Below are 18,378 nucleotides of genomic sequence, written 5' to 3' on the forward strand. Positions count from 1 at the left end.
CGCCCCGCGCGCGCCCCGCGCCTCTGGGGGCCGCCGTCTGCCCCACCCCCGCGGCTGCCAATCGCGGCCTCGAGCGAGCCGCCGGAGCCGTTCCCGGACGGGCATCCCCGGCGCTCCACAGTCGTGTCTGGACTGAGCGCCGCGACGCGGCTGCCGGCCCCGAACCCTCCAGGATCTTCAGGCGGTAGGTTGCCGGGGAGGACGGGCTGCGAGGCGAGCAGAAATCAGGACCGCGGGGAGTGAGGCGGCGAGTGGGCGCCGTCTCCGAGGACGGACACGGGGGAAGTTGGGGTGACGGGGAGAGAACTGGCTGGGGTCTGGGACGAGTCGGGCAAGGCCTCCACAGGGTCCCCAAGATGGGGCTCTTAGGACGCAAAGTGGGCGGGCAGGTCGGCAGGAAAGGCGCGGGGGCTGCGGCGGGGGAAAGCGGGAGAGAAGCAAGTGGCCCGGGGAGTTAGACTGCTGAAGGAATGTTGATAAAACAAAAATAAAACAAACAAAATGCCCCCAGAAGTAAGTGTGTATGGACCCCTGCCCCACGACCTGGTGATAGGCAAGTGGGATGGTTTGAAGACTGTTTCCCGTGTCCTGGCATCGTCCGTACTAAACGTGACCAACAGTTTGTTTTTGAGATTACTTTAGTTGTTTTTATTAATAATAAAGAGCAAACGAATAATTAATTACACGAAATTATATTCTGTAAGAAAAGAAAACCCAGTAAGAATAAAGAAACCAAAGACATATGTGGTCACTTCACAGAAGAAAGTCAAATGGCTAATGAACCGTATTTGAAGATGTTCTGTGCAACTTGTATGTAAGGATGCGCGTTTTTACGAAAGTTGACATACAACATTTTGTTAGTTTCAGATGTACAACATAATATTTTATCAAAAATTTATAGTTGCTGATATTTTCGCAAAACTAAAAAACTATGAAAAAGGACAGTTACCTCAGTTATGACAACCACCAACACGCATTACCTGGACAATTTATTCCACCTAAATGTTAAATTGTGTTTGTGTTAAAAGATGCTTCATAGGAAAAAAAATTTTTTTGTCAGAAAGCATGAAACAGAAAACAGGACACTCTTGGCTTATAATTTTTTGATATTTCAGTTTAAATATTTGATATTTAATTGTTCTAAATAATGACAACCTAGTTTGTGGAATATAAAACGTCTTTCAAGTCACGATTAGTTTATCCTTTAGTCCTCTGTATTTTCCATAATCAGTTTATGCTGCTTAATTACATCAGCATTTGGCTTTAAGAAATCATAACTTTGTAAAAGGTATTTTGAAGTTGAAAACTGAGATTAAATCTTACATAATCCTATATGGGAAATATACATGAGATAAATGAAAGCATGTTCTTTTCACTTCTCTCAGCATATTTCTTAAATTTTATATGCTCTTATCTCTTAATTGCAGCAAAACCATCAGCAGTTTCTAAAGAAATCTAGCATTTAAGTTGTATATTTTAAGTATAATACTGTTTCTAAGTATAGTAGGTAGTAAGTATAGTATCTAATGGATTAGAATGGCAGTGTACCATGTCTGCAGAATGAGGAAAGCATATTAATCCCATAATATATTTAGTAGTCTAAGAAAAATTGAAAATTGAGGAAATGAAAATTATTAGCACACATCAACTTATTCAGAAGGTTTTATACATGTAAATGTTCCTTCTCATAAATTTTTCCATACAAGTACTGTCCATCCACACGGAGTAGTGGAGAGTCAGTTGTGTTTTACTTGCCAAACACACAAATTTAGAGACGACAGCATGAACTTTACAGTCAGAACCGCATTTCTACCCATTACGAACTGTGTGAACTTGTGCATTTCTCTTTTTTCTTAGCTTCAGGTTTCTCATCTGTAAAGTAACTAATAATGAGTTTCTGCAACAGTTAATGTATGGCTCAAAATTAAATGAGATAGTATATGTAAAGCATTTAATATGTAGTAAGATCTCATAAAAATGAAGTTTTAATTAAGAAAAGCATATATTGGGTAATGAAATTGTGCCCCATCTGATCAGTATATATGCTTATTATCTCATAGTACTATATTTTAGAAAATTTTAGGTTAATTTATAATTTCAGAGTTGGTGGGCCCTTAGGATTCATATTTAGTTCAACATATTTTTTTAAAAAAGAAATAATCTAAGATATAGTTAGTATTCTAGATGTAGAATAGCAGTGATAAGGATTTCCTGACTTGCAAACCAGTGTTCTATTCATATCACTTGGCCTTAATAAGTGTGATACACCATTTTAACAGATTGACAGATAAAAACCATATGATTATCTCAATAGATGCAGAAAAAGCCTTTGACAAAACTCAGCTCCCATTTATGATTAAAATTCTTTAAAAAAGGGCATAAAACGATTAAAAATCATTCTAAGATGATTTGTTAAATATGTGTGAACTTGAAAAATAATAACCATTTCTCAGCATGTGTTAGTTAATATTATTAATTTTTGAGATATTGGATCAAAATGTTCTTTAAGAAATATTTATACCACAAAACTATATTTACATTTCAAAGACAACTGTATGACAGACCCACTGCTTGCTACCCAGTGGTGTAGGTAGGATTATGTTTTTTTACAACTGTTCTTTGTAACACTTGATATCATAAATGCCTACACTAGGTAGAACAACCCACTCCAGTGTTCTTGCCTGGAGAATCCCAGGGCGGGGGAGCCTGGTGGGCTGCCATCCATGGGGTCACACAGAGTCGGACATGACTGAAGTGACTTAGCAGTAGCAGCAGGTAGGACCAGTAGCTTCCGAAAGGAAAGGTCCAAAAGGAAACTTTTGGAATTCTACATTAGAGTTTGCTAAAGACTGAAGTTATTTTACATACTGATTTTGTAGTTCAGCTGTCTTTATTTTTAACACAATTAAAATTAAGAGAATTAAGAAAATTTTTAAGAGAATTAATTCTTAATTAAGAATTAAATTAAGAGAATTAAGCTTTGGTTTGTGGAGCCCTGTCCTTCATTATGATACTTGATCAGTTTTACAATAATAATTGCTTATTTATTATATAAGTACTTGCCTTTCCATTAATAACACTGTTTAAGATATGATGCTGTTATGTAGTATGCATCCAAAACTTATTTCCTATAATATCACAGTCTCTATGCAGGCATAGTTTACTTTTAAAAAATCGTATTGAATAGAATATTGTATGAGATGTGAATTTGTATCTGGAGACTTTGCTGTAGTTTCTCTACTACAAATTGAAAGAGTGCATGCTTGCTAAATTGCTTCAGTCGTGTCTGACTCTTTGTGACACTATGGACTGTAGCCCGCCAGGCCTCTCAATTTGTAGTAGTTTTCCTACTACAGATTGAAAGGGGAAAGGGTAGGTGGGTACAGAAATATCTTTGGTGGGGTTTTTTTTGTTGTTTATTTATTGTATTGCAAACTCATATAATAGTTCTGTAACTCCTAAACTCTTGAAAATCCCTAGTTTGAATACTGTGGATTTGCTTTGCTCAGCAACTGGAATACACTTTACAACCTACCAACTCAATTTCAGCTGAGCAATGAAAAAAAAGTGTGTGCCAAAGTAGTCTATTGTATTCTTTTCATGGGGAATAGGATGGAAAGTTAATACTACTAATATTGACATTAGGGTCCTAATTTAAATGGTTAGGATACATATTAAATAATGACATATTAGATTGCTTTTAGGTCCATGTTAAAATATCTCTTTCACATAGAAAATATTCAATCAATAAAGTGGTTTTTTTTCTTCATATACTTTTTGGATTTCCTATTATATCAAAGTTGTAATGTCAACAAATACATACAGCATTAGTTTTGTTTAGAAGGTTGTTAATCACCATGCTGAAATACTAGTTAACATACTCATTACAAGTCTAGATGGGTGCTAACTTGGGTTGTTGTTGTTCAGTTGCTCAGTCGTGTCTGAATGTTTGCAACCCCATGGACTGCAGCATGCCAGGCTCCCCTGTCCTCTGTCTCCCAGAGTCTGCTTGAACTCATGTCCATTGAGTTAATGATGCCATCCAACCATCTCATCTTCTGTCGTCCCCTTCTCCTCCCTCCTTCAGTCTTTCCCAGCATCAGGGTCTTTTCCAGTGAATCAGCTCTTTGCGTCAGATTTGCTTGACTCCAAACTTCAAGAAAAAGTAACTATTTTGTGCTTAGTTATCATTGCTAACTTTGAGAGGTTGTTTATAAATTTATGACTTTAACACTTGAATTATGTCCAAAGGAATTAGATGAAAGCATTTCTTTGGTGTGTAAAGAAAGTGATTAACCCCATTTTATACTTAGGGAAAAGGTCGCTTAGACCAGCTTCTGCTCAAGATCATATGGTTACAATCAGTTTCTGGAAAATTAAGTGAAAATCTGGTGGAGTTTTACTTTTGACTTCATCTTGATAGGCATCAAAATTTGGAAAACTTTTGATCCATTCAAACATCAGAAAATTTTCATTAAATAGGCATTTAAATGTACAGATGTATTTAGTAAAACTGATTGTGTTGTAGCTACTAAGATACACAAAGTCAGTTTTTTTTTACTTCAATTGTCTAACCAATTAGGCTTATAATAGATTTTTTGTATGATATATTTTAGAAAAATTAATAGTCAAAATATAATATGGGCCACTGGAAAAAGAAAGAAAATCATTATTGTTGTTACTGTTCTTTTTATTTTACTATCAACCATTTGTTAGGAACTAGAGAACTTCATGTGAGCTTCATCTGAGCTTCCCTGGTAGCTCAGCTGGTAAAGAATCTGCCTACAATGTATGAGGCCCTGGTTGGATTCCTGGGTCAGGAAGTTCGCCTGGAGATGGTATAGGCTACCCACTCCAGTATTTTTGGGCTTCCCTCATGGTTCAGATGGTAAAGAATCCACCTGCAATGTGAAAGACCTGGGTTCAATCCCTGGGTTGGGAACATCCCCTGGAGGAGGGCATGGCAACCCACTCTAGCATTCTTGCCTGGAGAACCCCATGGACAAAGGAGCCTGGTGGCTACAGTCCATGGGGTTGCAAAGAGTCAGACAGGACTGAGCGAGTAAGCCCACACAGAGAACTTCACATGAACTATTTTATTTAATGTTACTGTTGAAAGAAGAAGAGCAGCTGAAAGAGTAAGGAAACACCAGAAAACCTGAGTTTATAGATAAATGGTGAAACATAATAACATTTATGAATTCAACAATTTATTGAACATGTAGTGTATATTAGATGCTGTGGCAGCCCTTAGATGCTGTATATTAGATGCTGTGCTAGCTCTTAGAGAAAGTGATGGAGCTATGATTTTATAGTCAGCTAATGTAATAAAAACCACACTGGAAGAGGGCACAAGGGTGCTTTGTGAACATAAAAGAAGGGTGCTTATTGAAACCTGGACAGTTCTGCCTGTGTCAGCGGTGGGAAGAGAGGGAGGAGCTAGCTTGACTAAAGGGTGTTCCGTCTAGAAGCATGGGGATGAGCGTATATGCCACTTTCTAGACTCATGAGCTGGGGCAAATTACCTAATTTCTCTAAGCATTATCTGGAAAATGAGGTTTAAAAAATCATAAAACTAACATTTATTGAACTCTTATGATGTAGTGGGCATTGTGCTAATGATTTATACAGATTTTCTTGTGTAGTCCTCAAACCTAGGAGGTAGGGGTTATTATTTTCCATAATTATATAACTAGGTGGTAGAGCTATGATAAGAACCCAGGTAGGCTGACCCAAGACCTGAGCTCTAACGATTAATAGTGCCTGATTTATAAAGTTGTTCTGAATATTAAATAATGTGGCATAGTTAATGGTTTACTGTGCATGAAATGTGGATGTTGGCTCATGTTTCTATTATTAATAATTCAGCAGGTGATGGGGAACTAAAGTTTTTGAAGCAGATATGTGTGTAAAGGGATCATAATTTGGAGAGAGAAGAAGCTGTATTCTCCCATTTGTTCAGCAAGTGCTTGTTTTGCACCTACTTTGGATCCAGTCCAAGTACTGAGTTAGTTGCAAGGGACACAGGAGGAATGAAAATATTGTTCCTCACTTTGAGAAGAATCTGTCCCTCGCTTTGCTAGTATGGAAGATAAATCAGCCATCATAGTTTAGTATATAGTATAGTACAGTGTTCTCTAAATGCCGTGATGTGACCATATTCATTTTGTCTCAGGTAAAGAGGTACATAGGGAAAGGCAGTATTTAATTAAATCAGACTAGGTGTTCAGGGAGATATAGTAGGAACTACTGGGAGACTAAAAGAGTAGTGGTAGGAGTAAAGAAAAAAATCTGAGTGATATTTTGATAATAGAATGGAATTAGAGACTGATTATGGTGAGGGGCTCTAATTTAGATAAATTTAAGGGATACAACAGGAGGGACATCTTTGGAGTCAAAGTAATGAATTTAATTTTGGATATGTTGAATTTAAGGTACCTACTATAAGATATACATGGGAATATCTTTTGGCAATTAGATAGTTAATATAATAATAATACACTCAGGAGGTGATCATTCATCACCTCCTGAATTATTAATAATAGGAACAGAAGCCAACACCCATGTGTCATGCACAGTAAACCATTTACCTATGTCACATTATTTAAAAAGAGAGGTAGACGAGGATGTGTAAGTAACGGCATACTTATTATGTAGATAGGTAGTTGCAGTCATGAAAATAGATGAAAATAGCTAGGAGAATCAAAGCCAAATTTGGACTAATTCCTAAATTTAACTGGAGAAAAATAGGAATCATCTAAGGAAGTTAAAAGAGACAGTCAAAGAAATAGGAAACAAAACCTATAGAAAAGAGGGAAGTTAAGGGAGGAAAATGTTTTAAAGAGGGAATATTCAATTGTGAGAGATGCTGAAATGGGTCTCTGGTTGTTGCAGGTTGTTTTAAATTCTTGTTTTGTGTTTGTGTTTTCCACTTTAATTTATAAAATAGTTATCTTCAAATGAATGTCATGGTTTTTTTAATTGTAAGTTCTATTTTTTTTGTCCTTTTTTCTTTTGTTCTTTTATTGAAGGATAATTGCATTACAGAATTGTGTTGTTTTCTGTCAAACCTCAACATAAATCAAACATAGGTACACATATTTCCCCTCACTTTTGAACCTCCCTCTCTCTCCCCACCCTATCCCTCTAGGTGGATCCAGAGCCCCTGTTTTAGTTTCCTGAAGTATACAGCAAATTCCCGTTGGCTATCTATTTTTACATATAGTAATGTAAATTTCCATGTTACTCTCTCCATACATCTCACCCTCTCCTCCCCTCTCCCCATGTCCGTGAATCTATTCGGTATGTCTGTTTCGCTACTGCTGTCCTGTAAATAAATTCTTCAATACCATTTTTTCTAGATTCCATATATATATATATGTTAGAATATGATATTTATCTTTTTCTGACTCACTTCACTCTGTGTAATAGGTTCTAGGTTCATCCACCTCATCTGAACTGACTCAAATGCATTCCTTTTTATGGCTGAGTAACATTCCATTGTGTATATGTACCACAACTTCTTTATCCATTCATCCGTCCATGGACATCTAGGTTGCTTCCGTGTTCTAGCTGTTGTAAATAGTGCTGCAATGAACAGTGGGATACATATGTCTTTTTCAATTTTGGTTTCATCAGGGTACATGCCTAGGAGTGGGATTGCTGGGTCATATGGTGGTAATGTCATTGTTTTGTTTGTATATGTGTTAAAGCAATTTGTGTTTTTCCCTCCTAAAGTATGGAACCTCAAGATCTTTATGATAATGGAAACCAAAAAGTTGATTGGTAAACCACTTCAACCAGCAAGACCTGTTCGTCATCTGAGTTCTCCCCCTGGTGAGTCTGGTATCCACATTTAAAAAATTAATTGGCTAATAGCTAATTAGTATTTGAAAGGCCAAATAATACATAAATAATATATGTATAGAATACATAAATAGTTTATGGTGGATATTTAAAGATAATGAAAACCAATGATCTCTGAAGAATTTAGAAGTATTACCAATGAGAAGGGATTCTTTTTTTATTGATGTATATAATTGATTTACAATATTGTGTTGGTTTTAGGTATACAGCAATGATTCAGATTCAGTTTATATATATATATATATATATATTTATGTATGTATGTATGTATGTATGGGCTTCCCTGATAGCTCAGTTGGTAAAGAATCCGCCTGCAATGCAGGAGCCCTGGGTTCGATTCCTGGGTTGGGAAGATCCCCTGGAGAAGGGAAAGACTACCCACTTCAGTATTCTGGCCTGGAGAATTCCGTGGACTGTATAGTCCATGGGGTCGCAAAGAGTCGGACACAACTGAGTGACTGACTCTCACACACATATATATGTATATACACCCATGTTGCTGCTGCTGCTGCTAAGTCGCTTCAGTCATGTCCGACTCTGTGCAACCCCACAGACAGCAGCCCACCAGGCTCCCCTGTCCCTGGGATTCTCCAGGCAAGATTTCTGGAGTGGGTTGCCATTTCCTCCTCCAATGCATGAAAGTGAAAAGTGAAAGTGAAGTTGCTCAGTCGTGTCTGACTTGTAGCGACCCCATGGACTGCAGCCCACCAGGCTCCTCCATCCATGGGATTTTCCAGGCAAGAGTACTGGAGTGGGGTGCCATTGCCTTCTCTGATATACACCTATACATATATATTTTTTCAGATTATTTTCCATTATAGGTTACTATAAGATATTGAACATAATTGTGCTATATAGCAAATCCTTATTGCTTATCTGTTTTATGTATAATAGTTTGTTAATCCCATACTCCTAATTTATCCCTTTGCTCCTCCCTTTCCCCTTTGGTAACCATAAGATTGTTTTCTGTGTCTGTGAGTCTCTTTCTGTTTTGCCTATAAATTCATTTGTATTATTTTTTAGATTCTATATATAAATGGTATCATATAATATTTGTCTTTATCTGACTGACTTCCGTAAGTATACTGTGCTCTAGGTCCATTCATACTGCTGCAAATGGCAATGTTTCATGCTTTTTATGGCTGAGTAATATTCCACTGTGTATATATACCACATCTTCTTAGACCAGTCATTTGTTAATGGGCACTTGGGTTATTTCCGTGTCTTGGCTATTAGAAATAGTGCTGCTGTGAACATTGGGATGCACGTATCTTTTCAAATTAAAGAGTTTTTGTCTTTTTTGGATACATAATCAGGAGGGGGATTGCTGGATCATAAGATAACTCATTTTTTAAGTAACCTCCATACTGTTTTGCATTGGAGAAGGAAATAGCAACCCACTCCAGTATTCTTGCCTAGAGAATCCTGTGGATGGAGGAGCCTGGTAGGCTGCTGTCCACAGGGTCACACAGAGTCAGACACAACTGAAGCGACTTAGCATGCATACATGCGTTGGAGAAGGAAATGGCAGCCCACTCCAGTGTTCTTGCCTGGAGAATCCCAGGGGCGGTGGAGCCTGGTGCGTCTATGGGATCGCACAGAATCAGACACGACTGCAGCGACTTAGCAGCAGCAGCATATACTGTTTTGCATAGTGGCTGCACCTATTTACATTTCCACCAATGGTGATTGGAAGTGCTCTCACCAGCAATTATTATTTATAGATATTTTCATGATGGCCATTCTGACCTGTGAAGTGGTACCTCATTGTGGTTTTGACTTGCATTAAGAAATGGATTCTTAATGGTCTACTAATCCATAGTCTACCAGACCAACAAAGATGGGAAGAACAGTTTTTGCTTAAGAGCAACTCATGGATTTTTTTTTTTAATGTCTCATTTTCATGGTTAACAACTGGCTTATGCTCAGAATGATACTCTCAGTGCAAATCATGTTCTGTGATTTTGATCACTGCTGAGCAGTCATGCTGGAGATAGCATTAGCCTTTTAAAAATATACCTAATTGAAAAAAATTAGTCCAAAGCAGATTAAGGCTGTACTTTAGCTGAACAGAAAGTCTTAATTTTTTAGGAAATCTAAAACTAAATTTTCTAAAATTAGATGGTAACAATAACCCTGTGTACGAGACAGCAAAAGAGACAGTAATGTATAGAACAGTCTTATGGACTCTGAGGGAGAGGGAGAGGGTGGGAAGATTTGAGAGAATGGCATTGAAACATGTAAAATATCATGTATGAAACGAGATGCCAGTCCAGGTTCGATGCACGATACTGGATGCTTGGGGCTAGTGCACTGGGACGACCCAGAGGGATGGTATGGGGAGGGAGGAGGGAGGAGGGCTCAGGATGGGGAACACATGTATACCTGTGGTGGATTCATTTTGATATTTGGCAAAACTAATACAATTATGTAAAGTTTAAAAAATAAATAAAATTTAAAAAAAATAAAATAAAATATTTTCTCTTGTGCATAATACTAAACTTTTGGACAAATTCTTGAAATTCCAAATTGGAATAATAATTTTTTATTCTTTTTCATTACTAGCTATATAATACTTATATTTTACGTATATGTGTATAAAAATTACTTTAATTCTGCTTAGTCCATGTGTTCAACTGAGTAACTGGCTACTTAGAAAAGGGAGAACATAGCACTTTGATTGATTACAAAGATGAAGCAGAAAAGATAGAAATAACACAGTTCCTCAGTCCTCCACTTGTTCTTCCATCTTTGGCTTCTACAGAGAAGATTGTCTACATTTTGGTCATGTTTCCTCTGAAGATAGCTGTGACTTAGGACAGACAAAATGAAATGAGATTTCTGGACCATAGTTCAGCAATACTGATGTGATTCAGCATTCTTCTGGAACACTGAAGAAGCAGTTGTATAGGGCCAAGTCTCATTTTGTCCTAAAGCAAAGGAAATAAAACCATTGTCAGCTACTTGTTTCTGTGACTAGGCTTTTTATATTATCCCTCCCTCCCTTATTTGTACAGGTTCCATTTTTCACGGATGCTTTCCCTTGAAGGCTATTTTAGCGGTGGGTAGAAGTGGGCTGGTAGCCCTGATCTCTCATTTCATTATGTCCTCTTAAGATGTGGACAGGAAAAAAAAAAAAAAAGATGTGGACAGGAGTAGGGGTTTATTAAGCAGAAAAGTTAGGTAAATCAGAAATTAATTTTAGCATTAAAGCATAGTTCTGTACTGTTTGGGCAACTCACATCCCCAAAGAAATCTACTTTTTCTTCAAGACCCATACTGAATTATTTCCTTTTGTTAAGCCTTAGTTGTTAAGCCTTAGTTGATATCCCCAAAGCCCAATCTTCTCTCCCCTGGTATCTTCTCTGTACCTGTCACATAACTTATTGTTATTATAATCATTTTTTATGAGCTTTTTTTAAAAAATAGGCTATGAAGTCTTTTATCTCTGAACTTTTTTCATGTGTATAAACCCATCTCCTAACACAGTAGCTGACATTTCATTATGTTGAGTAAATGAACTCTCAGAAAACATTTCAAAACAGTGCCTAGCATATCCTAGATACTTAAGGTTTTTTAGGTGGTATTATACCATTTATTGAAGTAATAAGTATTTAAAACAATTTTTTTTTCCTCTCTCCTAACAGGAGCAGTATTCCCTTTCAACTTTCAGAATGAATATCCATGCAACACCCAGTACTTACAAAGTGGAGTTAGCAGAGTAAGTCTTAGAAGTTATAAAAAAATGAAGCATTGCAGACTGGAAAGTAAAATTTGTTAGATGGCTCTTGTGTGTCAGGTACTATATTAAATGCATCATATACTTTAATAAGTTATGATATGTTTCAGGCATACACTTAAGAGAATAAAATACTCATTATGCCCCTTGCTCACCATTTTCAAATCTCAATTTTTTTTGTTTTATTTTAGAAAATTAAAAGAAATCTTACATACATAGTTAAAAACACCTGTATATCCCTGAACCTTCCCATTTGCTTCCTGTACTTCCCCAGGATAAGTATCCTCAATTTGTCATTGTTTCCATGAATGTATTAGTACTTTTGCCATAACAAATAGACTTGTTTGTATGTAAAGCTACTACATTTCTTGTTCCATTTTTTTGTTGAGGGGTATGACCCTTGTTAAATAAGCAGGGTGACACTATACAGCTTTGATGTACTCCTTTTCCTCTTTGGAACCAGTCTGTTGTTCCATGTCCAGTTCTAACTGTTGCCTCCTGACCTGCATATAGGTTTCTCAAGAGGCAGGTCAGGTGGTCTGGTATTCCCATTTTTTGAAGAATTTTCCACAGTTTATTGTGATCCACACAGTCAAAGGCTTTGGCATAGTCAATAAAGCTTCTAACCAGTCCATTCTAAAGGAGATCGGTCCTGGGTGTTCTTTGGAAGGAATGATGCTAAAGCTGAAACTCCAGTACTTTGGCCACCTCATGCGAAGCGTCAACTCATTGGTAAAGACTCTGATGCTGGGAGGGATTGGGGGCAGGAGGAGAAGGGGACGACAGAGGATGAGATGGCTGGATAGCATTACCAACTCAGTGGATGTTCTGAGTGAACTCCAGGAGTTGGTGATGGACAGGGAGGCCTGGCGTGCTGCGATTCATGCGGTCGCAAAGAGTTGGACACAACTGAGCGACTGAACTGAACTGATGACCCTTGTTTATATTTTATAATAGAAATAGAAATATTTTATAATAAATGCAATTATATAATAAATATCCATCTATATGTTATGTTTTATACATGTTTGAAAGGTCTTCTGGAATATAAACTTGGAGTAGATTTGCTATATACCGTCAGATTACCCTCCAGAATGATTTGTACAAGCAATGCATTAACTACTCTGATTTTTCTACAGCCTTACCTTGTTATTGTCAAACTTTCACTTTTTTCATGTTTAATGTGTGAGAAATGTGTCTTTCTTGGTTTTAATTTTTAATTCTTTATTACTTTGAAATGCAGCATCTTTTTTTTTTTATGTTTAATTTGGCCATTTGGATTGTCTCTTTTGTGACATCACTGCATATTGTCTGCCCATTTTTCTTGGTCTGTGAAAGAATTATTTTTGTGTGTTTCTTTTTTCAAATTTTAAAATCTTTATGTAGTCATAGTGTCAAATTTTTTTATGATTTCACTTTTTGTGTCATTGTTTATGAAGTCTTCCCTGCCCTAAGCTCAAAAGACATTTTTCCTACATATTCTTCTAAAAAGTTTAAAGTTTTGCTTTAATATTTAGGTGTATAATCTACCTGAAATTAATTTTTATATGATATAAATAAAATCAATTTTTTTTCATATAGTCAGTTGTAAAGTACAAGTCATCGAATATTCTTTCCATATAGACTTACGCCATCTTTACTGTATAAATCTTTATATAAATAGGGATTGTTTCTGGACTTTGCTTTTCCATTGGTCTATTTGTGTATCTCTGTGTCAGGACCTTGACATCTTAATTATTCTTGCTTTATATAAATTTTTAAGCCATTGTAATGTTTTGTTTAATATATCCCAGCAGTTAAAATTTACCTACTTAATACATAAGAATATTGTATAGTATAGTAACTTTCTTTGGAACCCTTGACCTTCTTTTGAAAGCTTTATAAGTAAAAAGGAGTATGTTAATATTGCAAAACCTTATACAAAATAAATTAATTAGATTTACTTCTAAGCTTAAAATTTTGTCTGCTGCTTCAAATGTAATTCAAAAGCTACCAGAACCTATGTCAGAGATATCACATGATTTTTAATGAAGGACATTTTTTACCAACTTTTTGTATTTTTTAAATCAACTTTGTTAAGGCATAATTTACATACAGTAAAATGAATCCATTGGTTCAATGGGTTTTGACAAATAATCAATATATACCTCGTGTAACCAACCCCACAATGAAACTGTAGAACATTTTCAGCTTCCCCAGAAGTGCTCTTTTATTCCTTTTCAGTCATTTACTATTTCCACTTCCATTAATCCTAGTGCTCCCTCCTGCTCCAGGCATCTGCTCATCTGCTTTCTTTAGCTATAAAGTAGTTTTGGCTGCTCTAAAATTTCATATAGATGAAATCACACAATATATTCTTTAGTGTTAGGTTTTTTGTTGGTTTTTTTTTTTTTTTTTGCTCAGCATAATGTTTTCGAGATTCTTCCATGTTGTAGATATTGGTAGTGATTTTCTTTTAAATTTGGAGTAGTATTCTGCTGTATGAATATAGGATAGTTTATTTATTATGATAAATATTGTGAATAATGCTCTGTGGATAGTTGTGTTCAAGTCTTTGTGTATACACACACACAATAACCAGAAGTGGAATTGATGAATCATGTTAAATCACTTTAGAAACTGCTAAAATGTTTTCCAGAGTGGTTGTACCACCAGTAGTATATGAGTGTCCTGGTTACTTCACATCCTTGTTGACACTTGGTATAGTCAGTCTTAATTTTTAGCCATTTTAGTGTGTGAGTTAGTTGTATCTCATTGTACTTTATATTTGCATTCCCCTAATGATTAATGAAATGGAGCATTTTATCATGAGTTTATTTACCATCTGTCTTTTTCTTTTCTTTTTTTCTTTCTGATAAATTATCTGATCAAATCTTTTGCATGTTTTTACTGTTTGGGTTGTATACCTTTCTTTCACTGAATCATAAATTTGTTGACATCAGTATATTGTACATGTGTGAGTTTATTTCTAAACTTCATTATGTTCTACTGATTTATAATGTGTTTTCTCCAGCTTTATTGATATATAATTGACATATAACATTGTGTAAGTTTAGGGTATAGAATGTGATGATTTGATTGATACCTGTTTATGTTGCAAAATGTTTACCACAATGAGTTTAGTTAACATATTCTTCATTTCACATAATCACTATTTTGTTGTTGTTTTTGTTGTAGTGAGAACATTAAGATTTATTCTTTTAGCAGCTTTCAAGTATTCAATGCAGTATTGTCAACTATAGCCATCTTGCTGTACACTAGATTACCTAGATTACGTATCTTTAGGTCCACATCAAGCTTTACAGACTGTTGTAGCCAAGTCAGATAATGAAAATTCACTAACTTTATAGTTTTTCAGATTTATCTCCCTTATTCTGGGTCCTCAGCATTTCCACAGAAATTTTAAGTGAACCGGTAAATTTCTACCAAAAAGGCTTATTGGAATTCTGATTGTTTGAAATTAGTTTGAAAAGAATTACCATCTTAATATTGTCTTCTGATCCGTGAGCAAGATATTTCTCTCTGTACTTTGTATTTTTCAGCATAGGGGTCTTGAACTCTTGTCAAACTTATAAGCATTTTGTATTTTTTTATACTATTGTAAGTGGTACTTTTTTTATAAATTTCAAATTCCACATTTTGGATGCTAGAATACAGAAATACTATTTATTTTTGTACACTGACCTTGTTTAACTCACTTTTTAGGTCTCAAAACCTTTTTGTAGTGTATTCCCTCCCATTTTTCTCTACTGTCAGAATTTTACTTAAACTTGTACTATAAATACACAGTACATTGTTACTAATTTTTGCTTTTGTAGACTATCTTTTAAAATAATTTTTTAAAATATAAGAATGAATTTTATTTTAACCTTCATTTATTCCTTTTCCAGCACTCTTAATTTTTTTATGTAAATCCATGTTTATGTCTGGCATTACCTTCCTTCTGCCTGAACAACTTCTTTTAGTCTTTTTTTTTTTTTTTTTTGCTGTTATTACCTCACAAAAATTACTTGAAAACATTGACTTAACAACTCCTTATTATTATCTTTCATGGGTCTGTGGCCTTAGTGGTTTCGGTGGCCATTTCTCAGTAATGTGGTTGCAGTCAGATAGGGTCTAGGCCTGGAGTGCTTTAAAGTCTTGACGGGATTGGATGGTCCGATGGCTCACTCACATGGCTGGTAGAGTTTAGCTGCCCCGGTAGACTGGAGGTAGCCCCTACAAATGGCCTCTCCAAAAGGCCTGGGCTCTTTACAGCACAATGTCTGGGCTTCAAGACTAAGGCCTGGAAACCAGCCTGTCATTTTTAGATTGGTCTTGAGCAGTCACGGATCTTGCTCAGATTCAATGGAGAGATGAGAAAATGTCAAGAATTTGTGGCCACTTTTGATCTGTTTAAGAGTAATATGAATTTCCTTTCATCTGTATTTACCAATTCAAGGCCTTTGCCCATTCTTTTTTTATAGACTCCATTGTTTTCTGGGAGCTCTTTCATACTACAGAAATTAGCTCTTCAAGAGTATTTTTCCTGTTTTGATTTTGTCTTTTGATATTGTTTATAAATCTTCCTTTTTAAATTTTCACCCTGATATGGATGTTGATATGAATTTGTCTCTTCCTGTTCTCCTTCCTTTGTCTCAGTGGTGTGCATTTGTGTAAGATGAATGAGAGGGGCTGGAAACATTTTTGCTAGAAAAGTGGAGGCTCAGTAGAATACCTGAGCATGCAGATGGGGTATTTTACTGCAAATTGCAAAATGCCTTGCCTTGGGGGAAAAAGCCTGGTGTTTATTTTGCTTTGCTCAAGCCTGTTCAACTTTTTTCATTCCCTAAGCTAGCCAATCAATATCACAGTAATCCAAGTCTATGCCCCAACCAGTAATGCTGAAGAAGCTGAAGTTGAATGGTTCTATGAAGACCTACAAGACCTTTTAGAACTAACACCCAAAAAAGGTGTCCTTTTCATTATCGGGGACTGGAATGCAAAAGTAGGAAGTCAAGAAACACCTGGAGTAACAGGCAAATTTGGCCTTGGAATACGGAATGAAGCAGGGCAAAGACTAATAGAGTTTTGCCAAGAAAATGCACTGTTCGTAGCAAACACCCTCTTCCAACAACACAAGAGAAGACTCTATACATGGACGTCACCAGATGGTCAACACCGAAATCAGATTGATTATATTCTTTGCAGCCAAACATGGAGAAGCTCTATAAAGTCAGCAAAAACAAGACCAGGAGCTGACTGTGGCTCAGACCATGAACTCCTTATTGCCAAATTCAGACTGAAATTGAAGAAAGTAAGGAAAACCACTAGACGATTCAGGTATGACCTGAATCAAATCCCTTATGGTTATACAGTGGAAGTGAGAAATAGATTTAAGGGCCTAGATCTGATAGATAGAGTGCCTGATGAACTATGGAATGAGGTTCGTGACATTGTACAGGAGACAGGGATCAAGACCATTCCCATGAAAAAGAAATGCAAAAAAGCAAAATGGCTGTCTGGGGAGGCCTTACAAATAGCTGTGAAAAGAAGAGAAGTGAAAAGCAAAGGAGAAAAGGAAAGATATAAAGATCTGAACGCAGAGTTCCAAAGAATAGCAAGAAGAGATAAGAAAGCCTTCTTCAGCGATCAATGAAAAGAAATAGAGGAAAACAACAGAATGGGAAAGACTAGGGATCTCTTCAAGAAAATCAGAGATACCAAAGGAACATTTCATGCAAAGATGAGCTCGATAAAGGACAGAAATGTTATGGACCTAACAGAAGCAGAAGATATTAAGAAGAGATGGCAAGAATACACAGAAGAACTATACAAAAAAGATCTTCACGACCCAGATAATCACGATGGTGTGATCACTGACCTAGAGCCAGACATCCCGGAATGTGAAGTCAAGTGGGCCCACTTGACTTAGAAAGCCTCACTACGAACAAAGCTAGTGGAAGTGATGGAATTCCAGTTGAACTATTCCAAATCCTAAAAGATGCTGCTGTGAAAGTGCTGCACTCAATATGCTAGCAAATTTGGAAAACTCAGCAGTGGCCACAGGACTGGAAAAGGTCAGTTTTCATTCCAATCCCAAAGAAAGGCAATGCCAAAGAATGCTCAAACTACCGCACAATTGCACTCATCTCACACACTAGTAAAGTAATGCTCACAATTCTCCAAGCCAGGCTTCAGCAATATGTGAACCGTGAACTTCCTGATGTTCAAGCTGGTTTTAGAAAAGGCAGAGGAACCAGAGATCAAATTGCCAACATCCGCTGGATCATAGAAAAAGCAAGGGAGTTCCAGGAAAACATCTATTTCTGCTTTATTGACTATGCCAAAGCCTTTGACTGTGTGGATCACAATCAACTGTGGAAAATTCTGAAAGAGATGGGAATACCAGACCACCTGATCTGCCTCTTGAGAAATTTGTATGCAGGTCAGGCAGCAACAGTTAGAACTGGACATGGAACAACAGACTGGTTCCAAATAGGAAAAGGAGTTCGTCAAGGCTGTATATTGTCGCCCTGTTTGTTTAACTTATATGCAGAGTACATCATGAGAAACGCTGGACTGGAAGAAACACAAACTAGAATCAAGATTGCTGGGAGAAATATCAATAACCTCAGATATGCCAATGACACCACCCTTATGGCAAAAAGTGAAGAGTAACTAAAAAGCCTCTTGATGAAAGTGAAAGAGAAGAGTGAAAAAGTTGGCTTAAAGCTCAGCATTCAGAAAACGAAGATCATGGTATCCGGTCCCACCACTTCATGGGAAATAGA

At 36.6% G+C, this 18,378-nt stretch overlaps 1 protein-coding gene across 1 annotated transcript in view; it reads left to right on the forward strand.

The window, feature by feature from the left end:
- The first annotated feature begins 138 nt into the window (after positions 1-138).
- LOC105004433 (chromosome unknown open reading frame, human C8orf88) overlaps positions 139-18,378 on the forward strand; it is a 34,421-nt gene continuing 16,181 nt past the window's right edge. Inside the window, exons 1-3 of the mRNA XM_010862055.1 lie at positions 139-184; positions 7,738-7,836; positions 11,514-11,587. Of these exons, the coding sequence (XP_010860357.1) occupies positions 7,758-7,836; positions 11,514-11,587 (153 nt within the window). The 5' untranslated portion in view covers positions 139-184; positions 7,738-7,757. The remainder of the gene's footprint in view (positions 185-7,737; positions 7,837-11,513; positions 11,588-18,378) is intronic.

This window comes from Bison bison, unplaced genomic scaffold, assembly GCF_000754665.1.
Source record: "Bison bison bison isolate TAMUID 2011002044 unplaced genomic scaffold, Bison_UMD1.0 scf7180017858048, whole genome shotgun sequence".
NCBI classification, from domain to species: domain Eukaryota; kingdom Metazoa; phylum Chordata; class Mammalia; order Artiodactyla; family Bovidae; genus Bison; species Bison bison.